At 47.4% G+C, this 18,304-nt stretch overlaps 2 protein-coding genes across 2 annotated transcripts; both read left to right on the top strand.

Annotated features, from left to right (window-relative positions):
- Nucleotides 1–2,348: 2,348 nt before the first annotated feature.
- Nucleotides 2,349–4,931, top strand: LOC138949814 (dopamine receptor 1-like). The gene is made up of 2 exons (XM_070321593.1): nt 2,349–2,548; nt 3,669–4,931. The coding sequence occupies exon 2, from the start codon at nt 3,711–3,713 to the stop codon at nt 4,776–4,778; it is 1,068 nt and encodes a 355-aa protein (XP_070177694.1). The 5' UTR covers nt 2,349–2,548; nt 3,669–3,710; the 3' UTR covers nt 4,779–4,931.
- Nucleotides 4,932–16,008: 11,077 nt separating this feature from the next.
- On the top strand, nt 16,009–17,948 carry LOC138949817 (dopamine receptor 1-like). The gene is made up of 2 exons (XM_070321595.1): nt 16,009–16,285; nt 16,625–17,948. Exon 2 carries the CDS (start codon nt 16,667–16,669, stop codon nt 17,696–17,698), a length of 1,032 nt encoding a protein of 343 aa, XP_070177696.1. The 5' UTR covers nt 16,009–16,285; nt 16,625–16,666; the 3' UTR covers nt 17,699–17,948.
- Nucleotides 17,949–18,304: the final 356 nt, after the last annotated feature.

Genomic DNA, 18,304 nt, shown 5'->3' on the forward strand with positions numbered 1-18,304 from the left:
CGCGACTTCCGAAGGAAACCGCCTTTGCTCAGTCTACCGCACACGCATTGTGTACTGGACGAAACTGAACAGGAAACGCAACAAACGGAACCGCACCATGATGCGGAAACGAAGGTTGCGATGACTGGGGCCGGAAGCCCTGATGCCCGGAGGCCAGTCCACGATCAACTCCGGCCACCACCTCTGAGTGTGAGTGTACAGGACGACCTTCGTTTCCGGGAAAACCCGGAAACGCGACTTCCGAAGGAAACCGCCTTTGCTCAGAGTCTACCGCACACGCATTGTGTACTGGACGAAACTGAACAGGAAACGCAACAAACGAAACCGCACCATGATGCGGAAACGAAGGTTGCGATGACTGGGGCCGGAAGCCCTGTTGCCCTGAGGCCAGTCCACGGTCAACTCCCACCATCACCTCTGAGTGTGAGTGTGCAGGAGGACCTTCGTTTCCGGGAAAACCCGGAAACGCGACTTCCGAAGGAAACCGCCTTTGCTCAGAGACTGCCGCACACGCATTGTGTTTGGACGAAACTGAACAGGAAAAAGGGAGTGACCCTTGCCAAGTGAGCTCCGTCCCAGCAGGGACCGTCCGGTGGCTTCACTAGAGCCGGTGGACAAGCTCGCATACCTTGTAAGCTTCCAGAGGAAGCAGAAGTAGCAGAAGTTCCGGCATCACCGGATGCCGTCGCAACCGGAAAGGAACCGGAAGCGAACGAGCGAGAACACTCACCGCCGGCGGATGTACGAGGCTTGGAGCAGGTGTAGCACGCTTCAATTCCCGCGCACTAAATTGCATATCTCTGGAACAACAAAGCTCAACAGAGAAGTAACAAGAGACGCTTGCCCGTCTTGACGAAACGGACGAGCAAGCCGCAAGTAGAAGAACGACCCCTGACAACGAACGTGCGTCAGGGGAAGAAAAAGTAACAGACATGATAGTGTTAATCTCTTTGTCCGGAAGAACCACTAACACGGGAGGTATAGGAACCGCAGAAGACGATTAAGGCTTAACTTGGCCCTTGACGTCGCCCTTGCCCCGTTTACTACCGTTATCTGCCATGCCGGCCGAAAATACAAATGGCGGCCAACAACAACAACAAGCTACTGACGAAAATTCGCAAGTCCAAAAGGACGGAAAATTATCAATAACAAGTCAAATATTCTTACTAAAAGCAAGAGAAAATGGAAAGAGCTCACCAACTACACGGTAGAAGACAAGCAGACGGGTAGGTGGTCGGTGGGAGTAAAAACTCCAACAAACCACACAGAGCCTTCAAAAGACGACCTCTCCTCCAGAGCTGAAAAGTCGTAATGAGGATTCCATGTGGTGTAGCAGTGGAAGTTCTTCTTCTTCTTCGTCGTTCACTAGTGATTTGCGTGATGCAGCGCTTTTTGGCACCCAGGGGGTCCCGCATCTCCGGCTTCGGCCATGGACGTTGATCAGGGGTCCCTCCCTTAGACCAATTGCCTTCCTGGGCTGTTGAGCTTGGTCTGCCCGTGGTTTTATTTCGGAGTTTTCCTTCTCCTAGACTGGTTACCTACCATGGTTGTCGAGTCCAGTCTGCCCGTTTGGAGGTTGCTGAGATGACCGCTTGTGTCCTTGGGCCTCTGTGCCGTCACACCGGTACTATCCAGCACATCTCCGTCTTTACCAGAGCCCCGTTAGCCAGCAACCAACCCGTCCGCCATGGGAGAACCCTACCGGTATACTTCTCACAATGAAAAACACCCCCACGTTTTAGGGACAGTGAAATTTCAGTGATTTTCTTCCGACGGCATAGCTTGGTTCTGTTTCACCACCATACCACGATGAGGAGGGGATGGTCTTTATGGTGGAGCAGTGGAAGTGACGTCACATACCCCGGTACGGGAGGTAACTCCCTGGGTATATGGTCATTACCATTGCTATGTTTACCTTTTTGTGTTTGGGTTGCTTCCCTTTAAAATTGTTTAAGACGGGTAGCCTTTTCAGACCTTAGCAATTCAGACTGCGTCAATGCTTTTATGTGATTCGGAGTAAGAATATGTAATTTAATTAACATAGCACTCCGGCCCTGTTCTTTTTTTTCGTCACACCGAAAACCGTTATTTGTTTTGGGCCACGCAGCATTATAGCACGAGTCTTCAAAATAATCGCCATGATTCTGGTCTTGGTTTCCGAGACTCAGTGGAAAATAAGACTCCCCTAACTTTCGAATGAACACTGACGCAATCTTCTCTTGTGAGGAGAAACTAACGTCATAATATCGCTGTATGACGATTTTCTCTGTTGTACTCGTGGTGTAACGCAATGTTTGTGTAATTTGGTGGTGCGGTAGGTTCGAAGCCGATACAGAAAAAAAAAAAAAGAAAGTTAAATCGACAGCTGGGAAACGCAGACGACACTATTAGCATGACAAACAGACGTTGGAACCTTTAAAGGAACCTCGCAGTGGTGTCAGCAAAGTTTGTTCGCAAATGTGTGTCGAATAGTTCTACCTCGCGTCTAGGTGTCTTTTTCAGGAAGTTTTTGTCACTGAATGATATTCAAGTCTTCCTGTCTGCAAAGGTAAAAGGCACAGACACACACACAGATATATACACACAGATACACACACACCCACACCCACACACACACACACACACACACACCAAGGCCGGACTAGGCGAAGAGGAGGGGGGGGGGTTGCCAGTGGTGGCCCAGGGGAATGTCCCCCCTGGTGGCAGAGGCGGATCAGTTCATTTTATGGTGGTTTTTTTTCAAAAGTATATTGTGAAGATATGAGTGTGAAGGCGCAAATCGCCGAGCCGACGGCGCGAAGCGCCTAGCCTGCTAGGGGGGTCCGGGGGCATCCCCCCCCGGAAAATTTTGAAAAAAAGGATGCAAAATGGTGCAATCTGGTGCATTCTGAGGATGATCATTACCAGTTTCAGGCAGCAGATTTTGTCACTGCCCCCAAAATTGAAACTCAATGTAAAATAAAGAAATGCATACCTCATTCAATATTTTTATTTTTTGGCTGGGGGGGGGGGGGGGTCCGGAAACCCTAGAACCCCCCCACCCCCCCCAACCCCCCACCCCCAACCCTCCCCCCCCTCGTTGTGGGGGTCAGGGGGCGAAGCCCCCTGAAGCTGCTGGGTAGGTCATATTCTGAGATAGGAAAATGGTCGCTCCTGCATGAAACGGCATAAAAAAAGCAATAATAAAAAAAATTAAATAAGTAAGGTACATGTTTAGGCTAGGGGGGGGGGGGGGTTGCGCAACCCCCATAACCCCCCCCCCCCCCGGTAGTCCGGCCCTGCACACACACACACACACACACTCTCTCTCTCTCTCTCTCTCTCTCTCTCGTTCTCTCTCTCTCTCTCTCTCTCTCTCTCTCGCGCGCGCACAAATATTATACACATACACATAAACGCTCGCAGGCGTTCATGAGATGGTGTGTATGTGTGTGTGTGTGTGTGTGTGTGTGTGTGTATCTTATATGCGTGTCTGTTTGTGTGTGCGTGTGTGTGTGTCTATATGCGTGTTTGTCTGTCTGTCGGTCGGTCGGTCTGTCTGCACACACACACACACACACGCACACACACACACACACACACACACACACACTAACAAACAAACACATCCACACACAATTACAAACAAACACATCCACACACACTAACAAACAAACACATCTGTGCAGGCAAGGACAGACACCGGCCAAGAGACCACCACCACTACCGGAATGGCGGCGATTTTCGCACAACACCACAGAACCAACACGATCCTCGGAAGAAACCTCACGCACTCGCCGGTTATCGGCGCAGAGGAAGTTTGTCCCGCGAAATTACTGGTGGTCGGCACCGTCCTTTCTGTCATCGTCATCGCCTCCATCCTCGGAAACCTCCTCGTCTGCCTGGCTGTCTGCACCGATAAGCGTCTGTGGAAGAAGTCCTACCTCTTCATCGTGTCTCTAGCCGTTGCCGACCTGCTCGTGGCTTGCCTGGTCATGAGTTTCGCCGTCTACAGCGAGCTGCACGAGCACCACTGGCCGTTCGGCGCCGACTTCTGTAGGATCTGGATCTCTTTGGACATTATGTGCTGCACGACGTCCGTCCTGCACCTGTGTCTCATCGCCCTGGACCGCTTCGTGCAGCTCCGAGACCCGCTGCTCTACTTCCTGTGGATGACGACCCCGAAGGTGGTGGGGATGATCCTGACGGTGTGGATTGTGTCTGCTCTCATCGCATTCCTGCCTACCAGCTTCGGATGGCACGAGCCTTTCGAGAAGCATAACGTCGTGTCGGAGACAGGGATGTGTTTGTTCGAAGTCAACAAAGTCTACGCTGTGACGTCTTCCGCAGTCAGCTTCTTCATCCCGTGCATTGTCATGGTGGTTATCTACGCCAAAGTGTTCGGCTTCGCGCGCTACCACGTGCTGAGCATGCGCAGAACAAACCCCGTGAGCGTGTTCAACAAGAAGCACGCGACGTTCAAAGCGGCGGTGACGCTGGGCGTTATGAATGGGGCCTTCCTGGTGTGCTGGCTGCCCTTCTTCGTCCTCAACGTCACCGCGCCGTTTTGCCGCACTTGCGTTCCGTCCACGGTTTTTCATGTTTTAATCTGGCTGGGGTATTTCAACTCCTGTCTCAACCCCATCATCTACTCCATGTTCAACACCGAGTTCCGTTTGGCTTTACGAAACATCGTTTGCCCGTGGACGAAGGTGACTCCGGAACCATGGAGTGTGATTCAAATGAGTGTCGGCAGTCGAATGAGGGACCGGGTGACGGGATCCGAACGTGTGGCGTAAAGTTCGAACACTATGGTTTGACAATGGGTTTTCTTTAATGACACTTTGGTGGGTGAAGTTTTTAATGTGCGTGCAAAAGTAACTAATGCGTATTTAGTTGTTGTGGTTGTTGTTGTTGCTGTTGTTGTTGTCACCGTTGTAGGTACGGTTCTAAAAAATAGGTATCCTGTATAACAGCTGTCCCCGCAAGCCCCCCCCCCCCCCCCCCCCCCCCCCCATCTCGAACCGCCTCTCGGTCAACTGCTCCGACGAAAATTACTCATCGCACAATCATGTGCGTTGTGTGTGTGTGTGTGTGTGTGTGTGTGTGTGTGTGCGTGTGGAGAGAGAGAGAGAGAGAGAGAGAGAGAGAGAGAGAGAGAGAGAGAGAGAGAGAGAGAGAGAGATGATGATGATCTTCTTCTTCTTGGCGTTCGCAGAGGTTACACAATCAGTCCAGCACTGGTGATAAATGTTGTCGTTTTTATATTTAGTCAAAACTTGTTTTGACTAAATATTTTAACGTAGAGGGGGGAATCGAGACGAGGGTCGTGGTGTATGTGTGTGTGTGTGTGTGTCTGTCTGTCTGTGTGTGTGTGTAGAGCGATTCAGACTAAACTACTGGACCGATCTTTATGAAATTTGACATGAGAGTTCCTGGGTATGAAATCCCCATACGTTTTTTTCATTTTTTCAATAAATGTCTTTGATGACGTCATATCCGGCTTTTCGTGAAAGTTGAGGCGGCACTGTCACGCTCTCACTTTTCAACCAAATTGGTTGAAATTTTGGTCAAGTAATCTTCGACGAAGGTCGGGGTTTGGTATTGCATTTCAGCTTGGTGGCTTAAAAACTAATGAGTGAGTTTGGTCATTAAAAATCTGAAAATTGTAAAAAAAGTATTTTTTTTATCAAACGATCCAAATTTACGTACATCTTATTCTTTATCATTTTCTGATTCCAAAAACATATAAATATGTTATATTTAGATTAAAAACAAGCTCTGAAAATTAAAAATATAAAAATTATTATCAAAATTAAGTTGTCCAAATCAATTTAAAAACACCTTCATCTTATTCCTTGTTTCCAACTCCTGTCGACTGCCGTATAGTTTGGTCTGCAAGGGAGTTGGTGACGGCCACACTTCTTTTCGTTCCTCATCTAGTAAGGGACATCGCTGTAAGATGTGTTCCGCTGTTTGGTCCTCTTGACCGCAGGCACAGGTTGGTGATGGCGCCAGCTTGAACTTTCGGTTCATGTGAGCATTGAGCCTGTTGTGGCCAGTACGCAGCCTGATGAGGTTGACTTGCTGCTCTCTGGACATTGTGTGGTAGTCATCTCTGTTTGTCCTTGGCCTTATCAATGCCTTGATGATTGTCTTCTGCTCACTAAAGCTGACACTGTTTTCAGGTTGGTCTTCCACGGCTCCTTCTTTTGCCAGCTCATCTGCCCTTTCATTTCCTGGTATCCCACAGTGTGCTGGTATCCACTGGAGGACAACTCTTCTGGTTTGTCTGACCATCTGTAATGCTTTGGCCAGCTGTGGGAGTTTGTCGTTCTCTAGGGCCTGAAGGACTGAAAGGGCGTCCGAGAGGAAGACAACTTGGTAGCAAGGGTCTGCGGAGTCCTGAACCAAGGAGGCGGCCTGCATGAGAGCTTCTGCTTCTGCTTTATAGTTTGTGCAGTGTTTGCCAGTGGCAACGCTGGATGTAGCTGTATGTCCCCCAGGGAACTGGATGAGAATGCCTGCACCTCCATTGAGCACGGCGTTAGTTGCTGATCCATCGGTGTATACATGGATCCACGCCTCTTTTGGGTACTGTTCGTCGATCAGGGCTAAGGTGAGTGCCTGTCGAGCTGTGTCATTCTGATCTTCTCCTGAGGTAACATGTGGAACACTGGTGCAGATCTGGATGCCTGGTTTCTCTGTTGCCTTGGGGGTTTCCTCTTCTTCTTGAGTCAGAGGTAGAGTGTTCTGTGGAAGGACTTCCCTGTACTGTCGAGAAAGTCTCTTGCTCTTGTATACAAAACTGCTCCGTTTAAGCCGGTTCTTGGTGAGGTTGCTCAGTCTGTGCTTCATGGGGTGGTCGGGTAGGCACTTGAGCTTCTCGGCCTGTACCATAGTCTTGGCTTCTCTTCTCTGACAGAGGGGTTGGATGGTGGTAAGCTTCTCCATTTCCTTGATGGGCGTGGATTTCATTGCACCGGTGATGAGTCGGAGGGCCTGGTTTTGCACACGGTCAAGGGTCTGCAGGTTTGTCTTGGCTGAGGTTGACCACGCTGTGGAGCCGTACTCGAGGTGGGGTCTGATTGTTCCCTGGTATACTGTCTTCAGTATCTTCTCGTTCGCTCCCCAGGTGGTACCTGCCAGCTTCCTGAGTATGGCTAGCTTGCGCCGGGCCTTCGTCTCTGCCTGTGCAATGTGTGGTTTCCAGGTCTGCCGTCTATCAAAGGTGACACCAAGGTACGTTGCTTCTTCATCCTCTCTCAGAGGAGTTCCACCAAGCCTAATGGTTCCGGCTTTCTGCTTTGGCGACAGTGTGAATAGGGTGGTGGAGGATTTCTCCTTGTTGATGGAGACGCACCAATCTTCTGCCCATGCGTTCAGCCTATCTGCCGCTTGCTGCATTCTGTAGGTGGCAGTACTTGCGTGCTCCTCCTTGCACCAGATCACAAGGTCGTCTGCGTAGAGAGCAGCTTTGATCCCCTTGGGCATCTCAGACACCAGATCGTCGATGAAGAGAAGGAAGAGTGTGGGGGAGAGGACTCCGACCTGAGGGACGCCATGACGAAGGAGGAACGTCTTGCTTTTGGTCTGGTCGACGTTAACTCTTGCCCTGCGGTTATAGCGGTAAGAGCGAATCCACTGGTACATGTTGCTGGACACGCCTTTGCACAGCAGTTTTACAAGGAGTCCATCTTTCCAGACCTTGTCAAAGGCCTTCTGAAGATCTATCCAGGTGACGAAGACCAGCTTCTGTTCCTGAAAGGCATCTTCAACTTCTTGCGCCAGGTAAGTGACCTGATCTTCAGTGCTGCGGAACTGTCGGAATCCAGCTTGTTCAGGGGCGAGGAGGTTCCTGGATTCCAGGTACCACCTGAGGCGCTCATTCACAATTCTCTCCAGGGTCTTCACAACACAGCTGGTGAGGCTGATTGGGCGATAGCTGGTGGCCTTCTTTGGATCCTTCCCTTTTTTTAAGATGGGGATCATGATCGCTTCTCGCCAAAGTTGTGGTAGCGATCCTTCTTGCCAGCTGCTGTTGAAGACCTCGAGTAGCTTGTTCTCTGCTGCACTACCAAGGTGGGTTAGCATCTCGTTGGTGATGCCGTCTGGGCCAGGGGACTTCTTCGCCTTTGACTTTTTCAGAGCTGAGTGCAGCTCGTGGAGTGTGAGTGGTTGACTCATGGCGTCCACTGTCGACTGTCTGGCAGGTCTCTCTCTTTTCTCTCTTCTTGCTTCTCTCTGTTTCTCGGGGCTAACATGGAGGTTGCTCTCAGCTGCATAGCTTTCAGCAAATTGGTTGGCAGCATGCTTTCCAGTTAGCACCTTCCCGTTCTCTTCTAATGTGATCTTTCCTCTGCTGGTGTTCTCATCATTCAACTGCTTGGTGAGCCTCCAGAGCTTTCTGCCATCCTTCTCAAGGTTCAGAGAGCTTGTTTTCTCTTGCCAGCTTCTCCGTCTTGCCTGTAGCTTCTTTTTGAGAAATTTGGCTTTGGCTTCCTGGAGGCGGATGTTGTTGTTTTGTGACGGGTTGACTTCTGCTTCCCTTATGGCGTCTGCCAGATCATCATCCAGTTCCTGCAATTCATTGCTCCAGTAGGGCTTATAGTCTCTCCTGGCACCCCTGGGAATAGACTCACGCGCTGCTCTGAGGATGCTCATGTTGAAGTCCTTCGCCACCATGTTGATGTCTCGACCCTCGACTCTGATGTCTTTGGTGAGTTCGCTGGTGCGGTGTCTAAAGAGGAACCAGTTCGCTCTTTTGTAGTTCCACCGTGGGAAGGAAGCTTCAGTGCAGGACTCCATGCCCAGGGTCAAAAAGACTGGCCGATGGTCACTTCCACCTAGCTGTTCTCCGACCTCTCTGCTGGTTAGCTGGTGCATGTCTTCCGTGCAGAAGGCTAGGTCAGGAGTTGATGTAGTGTGCCATCTTCTGGAGTAGAATGTAGGGCAGTCAAAGGGACTGTTCAAAAGGATGAGACCTTTGTCGTCCTGCCAGTTCTCCACCTCTTCTCCTCTCCGATCCAGGTGGTCATATCCCCAACTCTGTGAATGACTGTTGAAGTCACCCACCACGATGAAGTTGGAGGCCTTTGCGGGGATCGTGTCAAGGGCGAGGTGTCTATCATTGGGGCAGTAGAAGTTGACAAGATGGAATTCTGATGTCTTCGTCTGGATTCGAATCACCTGATATTCGGAGTCCTCCATGTGCGTTTCTATCAAACAGGCATTGATGTTGTTCCTGATGAGGGTCAGGATTCCTCCTTTGCTTCGGTCTGTTCTGTCGGACCTAAGGCATTGGTAGCCTCTCACTTTGAAGGACTTTTGGGGTGTCAGGTGCGTCTCCTGAATACAGCAGATGTTGATGTTCTTCTCATGCAGGATATGCTCCAACTCTGTCTTCTTGTTCAGGATACTTTCTGCGTTCCAGTGCATGACCTGAAAAGGTCGCTGCTGACTGGGTTTCTTCCTGGTTGTGGTGGTGCCAGTCACTTTCCTCCCGCGTTCCCTGGCGTGACAAGACGGACGGGAGGGACCTCCAGTAGTTGGGGCTGGGTCCCTTTGAGGCATGGGACCCGACGCTGCTCCACCCTGGGGGGTCCTCAATGGGCGAGCGCCATTTCCATCTGTGCTGGTTGATTGTGTCATCATTTGCGTAAGTGCGTGTACCCGTGGTTTGTTAGAATGCGCCGTGCGGCCCGGGTCCTCCGTCTTCAGCATTCGGGGTTTTCTGTCGGGGTTACCTCACCCTTAGCTCATGGCCCGTACGTCCTACCCTGAGAGCACAGGGGGGAGGAATTTCCGGGATCCCATCTCCATATCTGAAGACCGTTCCCCTATCCGCCACCCGGGGACGCGCTGGGTTGGGGGTGGTCGCCCCACTGAAAATCCCACACTGGGTTAAGAAAGATCAGCCTGTCCCAGATGATGATGATGATGATGGAACTTTATTATTCAAGGATAGAGGTTTAAGGCGACGCCTTTTCTTACAACCGGTCCTTACTTCTAATACAAATGTCTAATAAATGATAAACAAGTAAAGCAACATGACAAATAGACAAAGTAAACGAACGAACCAGCAATCAATCGACAAGTAAGCAAACAAGCAAATAAATCACGTTTTTGCGCCCGATATTATCTTGTCATCTCCAAAGTCGAGGGACAAAAAGGAAATCCCTTGACTTTTGGGGTAGCGCGACTCTGTTAATTAAGATTTTTTCCATTTTTTTTTTCATTACTAGGATGTCCCATCGTTGGGAAATTCCGGTCGCTTCCTCCCAGTGGAAAGCTAGCAGTAACAGAGTCGTACTACCTCAAAGTCAAGGGATCTATTAGTCCCGTTTCGCCGTTATCCCAAATTCGCCCCCATCCCATTTTGGCGACATTTCTCAGGCCAAGTGTCATTTTACCACCATATCATGTACCATTAGCTCCACATCCCATTTTGGCGCAATCCCATTTCGCCGTTAGCCCATTTCGCCCACGTCCCATTTTCGCGATATTTTACAGGCCAAGTGTCATTTTACCACCATGTCATGTACCATTAGCTCCACATCCCATTTTGGCGCAATCCCGTTTTGCCGTAATCCCATTTTGCCCCCATCCCATTTTCGCGACATTTTACAGGCCAAGTGTCATTTTACCACCGTGTCATACCACTAGCGCCACATTCCATTTTGTCGCCATGCCGTTTTGCCGTCATCCCATTTCGCCGCCATCCCTATTTCGCGACATTTTGGATTGTGGCAAACGGGGATTTGGCGTAAACGGAATGTCTTCCTAGTTGAATAACGCAGTATAGTAGTATAGTGAGGCTTGGCAAGAAAAATAAATAAACAAGTCGCGGAAGGCGAAAATACAACATTTAGTCAAGTAGCTGTCGAACTCACAGAATGAAACTGAACGCAATGCAATTTTTCAGCAAGACCGTATACTCGTAGCATCGTCAGTCCACCGCTCATGCTCATGGCAAAGGCAGTGAAATTGACAAGTAGAGCGGTTTAGTAGTTGTGCTGAGAAGGATAGCACGCTTTTCTGTACCTCTCTTCGTTTTAACTTTCTGAGCGTGTTTTTAATCCAAACATATCATATCTATATGTTTTTGGAATCAGGAACCGACAAGGAATAAGATGAAAGTGTTTTTAAATTGATATCAAAAATTTAATTTAATAATAATTTTTATATTTTTAATTTTCAGAGCTTGTTTTTAATCCAAATATACCATATTTATATGTTTTTGGAATCAGAAAATGATGGAGAATAAAATAAATGTAAATTTGGATCGTTTTATAAAAAAGTTTTTTTTTACAATTTTCAGATTTTTAATGACCAAAGTCATTAATTAATTTTTAAGCCACCACGCTGAAATGCAATACCGAAGTCCGGGCTTCGTCGAAGACTACTTGACCAAAATTTCAACCAATTTGGTTGAAAAATGAGAGCGTGACAGTGCCGCCTAAACTTTCACGAAAAGCCGAATATGACGTCATCAAAGACATTTATAAAAAAAACAAACGTCTGAGGATATCATACCCAGGAACTCTCATGTCAAATTTCATAAAGATCGGTCCAGTAGTTTAGTCTGAATCGCTCTACACACACACACGCACAGACACACACACAGACACACACACACACACACACACACACACACACACACACACACACACACACACACAAATACACCACGACCCTCGTCTCGATTCCCCCCTCTACGTTAAAACATTTAGTCAAAACTTGACTAAATGTAAAAATGGGATGGCGGCCAAATGGGATGGTGTCAAAATGGGATGTCGAGCTATTGTTATGACACGGTAGTAAAATGACGCTTGGCTTGTGAAATGTCGCGACAATGGGATGGGGGCGAAATGGAATGCGGTGAAACGGCATGGCGGCCAAATGGTATATGGTGTCAAAATGGGATGTCGCGCTATTGTTATGACATGTTAGTAAAATGACGCTTGGCTTGTGAAATGTCGCGAAAATGGGATGGGGCAAAATATAGGACGGCGGCAAAATGGGGTTGCACCAAAATGAGATGTGGAACTAAAACCACCCCCACCACTCAGCGTAGAGGCTCTAAACAAGAAAAATTAATAATAATAAAAGGCATGCATTCCTTTGTGGAATGCGATATTTTTACATTTTTACAAATTGCGGGTTAACACCCGTACCTTTCGGTGACTCTGTGAAATAGGTCCTGAATATAGATGGGCACTTCGCCATGATATACTGTATACATCATTACAGTCTTATCAAACTGTAATTGTTTAACTAGCGGCAGGTAGTTTAGATTCTTTAACTTCAAATCAGCTGATAATTGTGGACCATTTAACATGATTTTAGCTGCCCGACGATGTAGAGAGTTTAACTTTTTCATGTGAATATCAGAGACGCCATCCCAAAGAGTTGATGCGTAATTAATATGGGATAAGATGTGGGCATAATAAAATAGTTTTAGTGTTGCGATATCGACATATTGCTTTAACTTTGATAGCAGAAACAAATTCTTGGATACTTTTTGACAAAAATAATGTACATGAGATTGCCATTTTAATTCTTGATCGACTATCACACCCAAAACACGATGTTCCGTTTCCTGCTGAACACAGAAAGATTTAACTTAAGAGGTCGTGACTGGTGTTTTTGTCTTGTCTTTCCTGGGTGCACTATCATAACAAGAGAGAGAGAGAGAGAGAGAGAGAGAGAGAGAGAGAGAGAGAGAGAGAGAGAGAGAGAGAGAGAGAGAGAGAGAGAGAGAGATGTTTACTTTAGATATGCAATATAATGTTTTTTTCAACGCCAACAAATAAATATACATAGTTGCTGAAAGTGTTATACGATAGCGTTTTAGTTTTAAGCATTTTCACGCTTCTTTTGCTTTTTACATTTAGTCATGTTTTGACTAAATGTTTTAACATAGAGGGGGCCGGGGGAATCGAGACGAGGGTCGTGGTGTGTGTGTGTGTGTGTGTGTGTGTGTGTGTGTGTGTGTGTATGTGCGCGTGTGTGTGTGTGTGTGTGTGTGTGTATGTGTGTGTGTGTGTGTGTCTCTGCGTGTGTGTGTGTAGAGCGATTCAGACTAAACTACTGGACCGATCTTTATGAAATTTGACATGAGAGTTTCTGGGTATGATATCCCCAGACGTTTTTTTTCATTTTGTTGATAAATGTCTTTGATGACGTCATATCCGGCTTTTCGTGAAAGTTGAGGCGGCACTGTCACGCTCTCGTTTTTCAACCAAATTGGTTGAAATTTTGGTCAAGTAGTCTTCGACGAAGCCCGGACTGCGATATTGCATTTTAGCGTGGTGGCTTAAAAATTAATTAATGACTTTGGTCATTAAAAATCTGAAAATTGTAAAAAAAAAATTTTTTATAAAACGATCCAGACTAATTAATCTATTTTCGTTAATTGTCAACACATTTTAAGAGTAAACATGACATATGTAATATATTTTTAGATTCAGAATGTCACGAAGAATACGATGCAATCAATTTTAAATCTGTTTGCGAAAAATCGATTTTAATGACAATTTTAATGAGCAAACTCATTAATTAATTTGTAAGCCTCCAAGCTGAAATGCAATACCAAAGTTCGGGCGTCGTCGAAGATTACTTGACCAAAATTTCAACCAATTTGGTTGAAAAATGAGAGCGTGACAGTGCCGCCTCAACTTTCACGAAAAGCCGGATATGACGTCATCAAAGACATTTATAAAAAAAATGAGAAAAAAAACGTCCGGGGATATCATACCCAGGAACTCCCATGTAAAATTTCATGAAGATTGGTCTGGTAGTGTTCTCTAAATCGCTCTACACACACACACACACACACACACACACACACACACACACACACACACACACACACACACACACACACACACACACTCACACTCACACATACACCACACCCTCGTCTCGATTCCCCCCTCTCCGTAAAAAAAAAAAAAAAAAATCTCGTAAGCGAAAATGGGATGCGGGTGAAGGGATAATGCCAATATGTGACCTCGCGCAAACGAATGTCGCGCTACCTCTCCTTCCACCACCAGGACTAACAGGGGACAAGGGAGTAAAAGTTGCGTACACCTGGCGTGGGCAGTAAATTGCTGGTGTTAGGGTGGAGTAGGCTAATATATTCGTTATTTATTCGTCAGGGGAGTAACATTGTCGTACGAAATGTTTACTCGGAACACACCTGTCGTGGGGAGTAATTTTCTAATGTTTTGGGGGATTAATTGTTTCGTAAAGGGAGTAAAATTTTCGTAGGAAAGTTGTACTCCGGAGTAAAAAATCTCGTGAGAGTAAATTTCTCGTGTTACTTGGTTTGTTAGTGCTTTTTCGGAGGTGGAGAGGAGGGGAAGGGTGGGTGGGTGGGTGGGTGGGGGTGTATTCCGTGTAATGGAAGGGCGCTGGTTCTGAGCAGAGGGCCCCAAAGGGGGGGGGGGGGGGGGGGTATCATCACGATCACGGGAAGGGAAATTTTAGCTTTCACGATCACAGTCACCTTGATTTTTGTTTTCACGATCACAAACACCTTGACGAATAGAGGATCATAGAGTGATACAGCTGTGAAAAATGTACGTTGAAAATAAAATGCTTTGCAATAATGCCCATCACGATCACGAACACAAATGACGATCACGATCACAGAGACTTGATATTTTTGTCATCACGGATCACGGGCAAAGTCCCATCACGATCACAGAAATGGAAATTTCGGCAATCACGGTCACAGAAAGGTCAAAAAACGCCAATCACGATCACGATTTTAAACCCTTTGGGGCCCTCTGAGCATAGACCACTGCCAACTAGCTCTCTCTCCGCTCTTTCTCTCTATTACGAGGTAGCGGCCTCTCGCATTTAGGAACCAACGCTTACATGGCCTTTTAGAAATGAGGGGGATGTCATATCCGGTGTCGATTGTAAACATGGACGAAGTTGCCGAGGTAAGTTCTGAAAATGCTCAAATAAACTCAGCTAAAGTGCATATGGAACATGTTTTTCGATGAGTTTGGTAAGTTTAGTTTGGAGTTTTGGAAAATCCAGTTCATTGTCACCTCCCATTGTCACAAATAACTGGAGCGTGCTTTCTTTTCACTGTCTTCGAATCGCTGGCCTTTCAAACCGGACGTAAGCGCCCCTGAAAGTCGAGCGTCGTAACCTCGAAGGGTCACGTGACGAGTTGGCGGTCCAGGCTATTAAATTTTGGTCTATGTTCTGGGCGACGCTTAGTTCTCGAGATAGGTGTGACCAGATGACATCATTTATACTTTTGTCATCGGAGATCTTTCGTATTTCATTTCCCAGTTCTGTGTTCTGCGTTCGTTTTGACTGACTTGACAAGTTGAGAAAACCAATGACTCTTCATTTTTGCGAAGCAACTGACTATGCAAAGAAAAGAAAGCGTGCAGAAGTATGTTTGGGTCCTGCAAGACTTTATGACCAACGATTTCTCCCTTGGAAGTAAATGGAGATGTCTGCTTTTCGTCTGCTTTGAAGGTAGGGAGATTTTACAGCGCACACAGTAAAGTGCAAGTCGTATTGGACAGGAATTTTGTTATTCTTCTTTCTTCGAAGTACCATAGATTTGTTATTGGCCATATTTTCAACCTGTGCATCTTTATATTATGGGAAAAACACGTTTGAACGCAAATTCGCAAAGTAATTTTGATCATTTGCTCCGGAACTGCAACGTCGATTTGCCAAAACCAAAAATTCTGGCTCAGTATGCGGGAACATGCTGGTAGTGTCATATTTTTTAAATGGGTGTGGAAGAACTGCTCATAATTAACATAGCACTCCGGCCCTGTTCTTTTTTTCGTCACACCCAAAACCGTTATTTGTTTTGGGCCACGCAGCATTTATAGCACGAGTCTTCAAAATAATCGCCATGATTCTGGTCTTGGTTTCCGAGACTCAGTGGAAAATAAGACTCCCCTAATAACTTTCGAATGAACACTGACGCAATCTTCTCTTGTGAGGAGAAACTTACGTCATAATATCGCTGTATGACGATTTTCTCTGTTGTACTCGTGGTGTAAAGCAATGTTTGTGTAACTTGGTGGTGCGGTAGGCCAAGTAGCTTTGGTTCGAAGCCGATACAGAAAAAAAGAAAGTTAAATCGACAGCTGGGAAACGCAGACGACATTATTAGCATGACAAACAGACGTTGGAACATCTAAAGGAACCTCGCAGTGGTGTCAGCTAATGTGTGTCGAATAGGTCTACCTCGCGTCAAGGTGTTTTTTTCAGGAAGTTTTTGTCACTGAATGATATTCAAGTCTTCCTGTCTGCAAAGGTAAAAGGCACAGACACACACACACAGATACACAGACACACACACACACTCTCTCTCTCTCTCTCGTTCTCTCTCTCGCGCGCGCACAAATATTATACACATAGGCTACACATAAACGCTCGCAGGCGTTCATGAGATGGTGAGTGTGTGTTTGTGTGTTTGTGTGTGTGTGTGTGTGTGTGTGTGTGTCTATATGCGTGTTTGTCTGTCTGTCGGTCGGTCTGTCTGCACACACACACACACACACACACACACACACACACACACTAACAAACAAACACATCCACACACACTAACAAACACATCCACACACACTAACTAACAAACACATCTGTGCAGGCAAGAACAGACACCAGCCAAGAAACCACCACCACTACCGGAATGGCGGCGATTTTCGCACAACACCAAGGAACCAACACGACCCTCGGAAGAAACCTCACGCACTCGCCGGATATCGGCGCAGAGGAATTTTGTCCCGCGAAATTATGGGTGGTCGGCACCGTCCTTTCTGTCATCGTCATCGCCTCCATCCTCGGAAACCTCCTCGTCTGCCTGGCTGTCTTCACCGATAAGCGTCTGTGGAAGAAGTCCTACCTCTTCATCGTGTCTCTAGCCGTTGCCGACCTGCTCGTGGCTTGCCTGGTCATGAGTTTCGCCGTCTACAACGAGATGCACGAGCACTGGCCGTTCGGCGCCGACTTCTGTAGGATCTGGATCTCTTCGGACATTATGTGCTGCACGACGTCCGTCCTGCACCTGTGTCTCATCGCCCTGGACCGCTACCTGCAGATCCGAGACCCGCTGCTCTACTTGCTTTGGAGGACGACCCCGAAGGTGGTGGGGATGATCCTGACGGTGTGGATTGTGTCTGCTCTCATCGCATTCCTGCCTACCAGCTTCGGATGGCACGAGCCTTTCGAGAAGCACAACGTCGTGTCGGAGACAGGGATGTGTTTGTTCGAAGTCAACGAAGTCTACGCTGTGACGTCTTCCGCAGTCAGCTTCTTCATCCCGTGCATTGTCATGGTGGTTATCTACGCCAAAGTGTTCGGCTTCGCGCGCTACCACGTGCTGAACATGCGCAAAACCAACCCCGTGGGAGTGTCCAACAAGAAGCGAGCGACGTTCAGAAATATGGTGAGTTACACACGCAGGGACTCCAAAGCGGCGGTGACGCTGGGCGTTATGATTGGGGCCTTCCTGGTGTGCTGGCTGCCCTTCTTCGTCCTCAACGTCACCGCGCCGCTTTGCCGCACGTGCGTACCGCCCACGGTTTTTCGGGTTTTGATCTGGCTGGGGTATTTCAACTCCTGTCTCAACCCCATAATCTACTCCATGTTCAACACCGAGCTCCGTTTGGCTTTACGACACATCGTTTGCCCGTGGACGAACGTGACTCCGGACCCAGTGTGATGCAAGTGAGTGTCGTCAGTCGAATGACGAGGAGGACACCAGCTATAGGGACTATAGGGACCGTGTGACGGGATCCGAACGTGTGGCGTAAAGTTCGAACACTATGGTTTGACAAAGCGTTTTCTTTAATAACACTTTGGTGGGTGAAGTTTTTAATGTGCGTGCAAAAGTAACTAATGCGTATTTAGTTGTTGTGGTTGTTGTTGTTGCTGTTGTTGTCACCATTGTAGGTGCGGTTCTAAAAAATAGGTATCCTGTATAACAGCTGTCCCTGCAAGCCCCCCCCCATCTCGAACCGCCTCGCGGTCAACTGCTCCGACGAAAATTACTCCTCGCACAATCATGTGCGTTGTGTGTGTGTGTGTGTGTGTGTGTGGGGAGAGAGAGAGAGAGAGAGAGAGAGAGAGAGAGAGAGAGAGAGAGAGAGAGAGAGAGAGAGAGAGAGATGATGATGATGGAACTTTATTATTCAAGGATAGAGATTTAAGGCGACGCCTTTTCTTACAACCGGACCTTACTTCTACTACAAATGTCTAATAAATGATAAACAAGTAAAGCAACATGACAAATAAACAAAGTAAACGAACGAACCAGCAAACAATCGAC

The sequence above is a fragment of the Littorina saxatilis genome, linkage group LG16 (genome assembly GCF_037325665.1).
Source record: "Littorina saxatilis isolate snail1 linkage group LG16, US_GU_Lsax_2.0, whole genome shotgun sequence".
Classification (NCBI taxonomy): Eukaryota; Metazoa; Mollusca; class Gastropoda; order Littorinimorpha; family Littorinidae; genus Littorina; species Littorina saxatilis.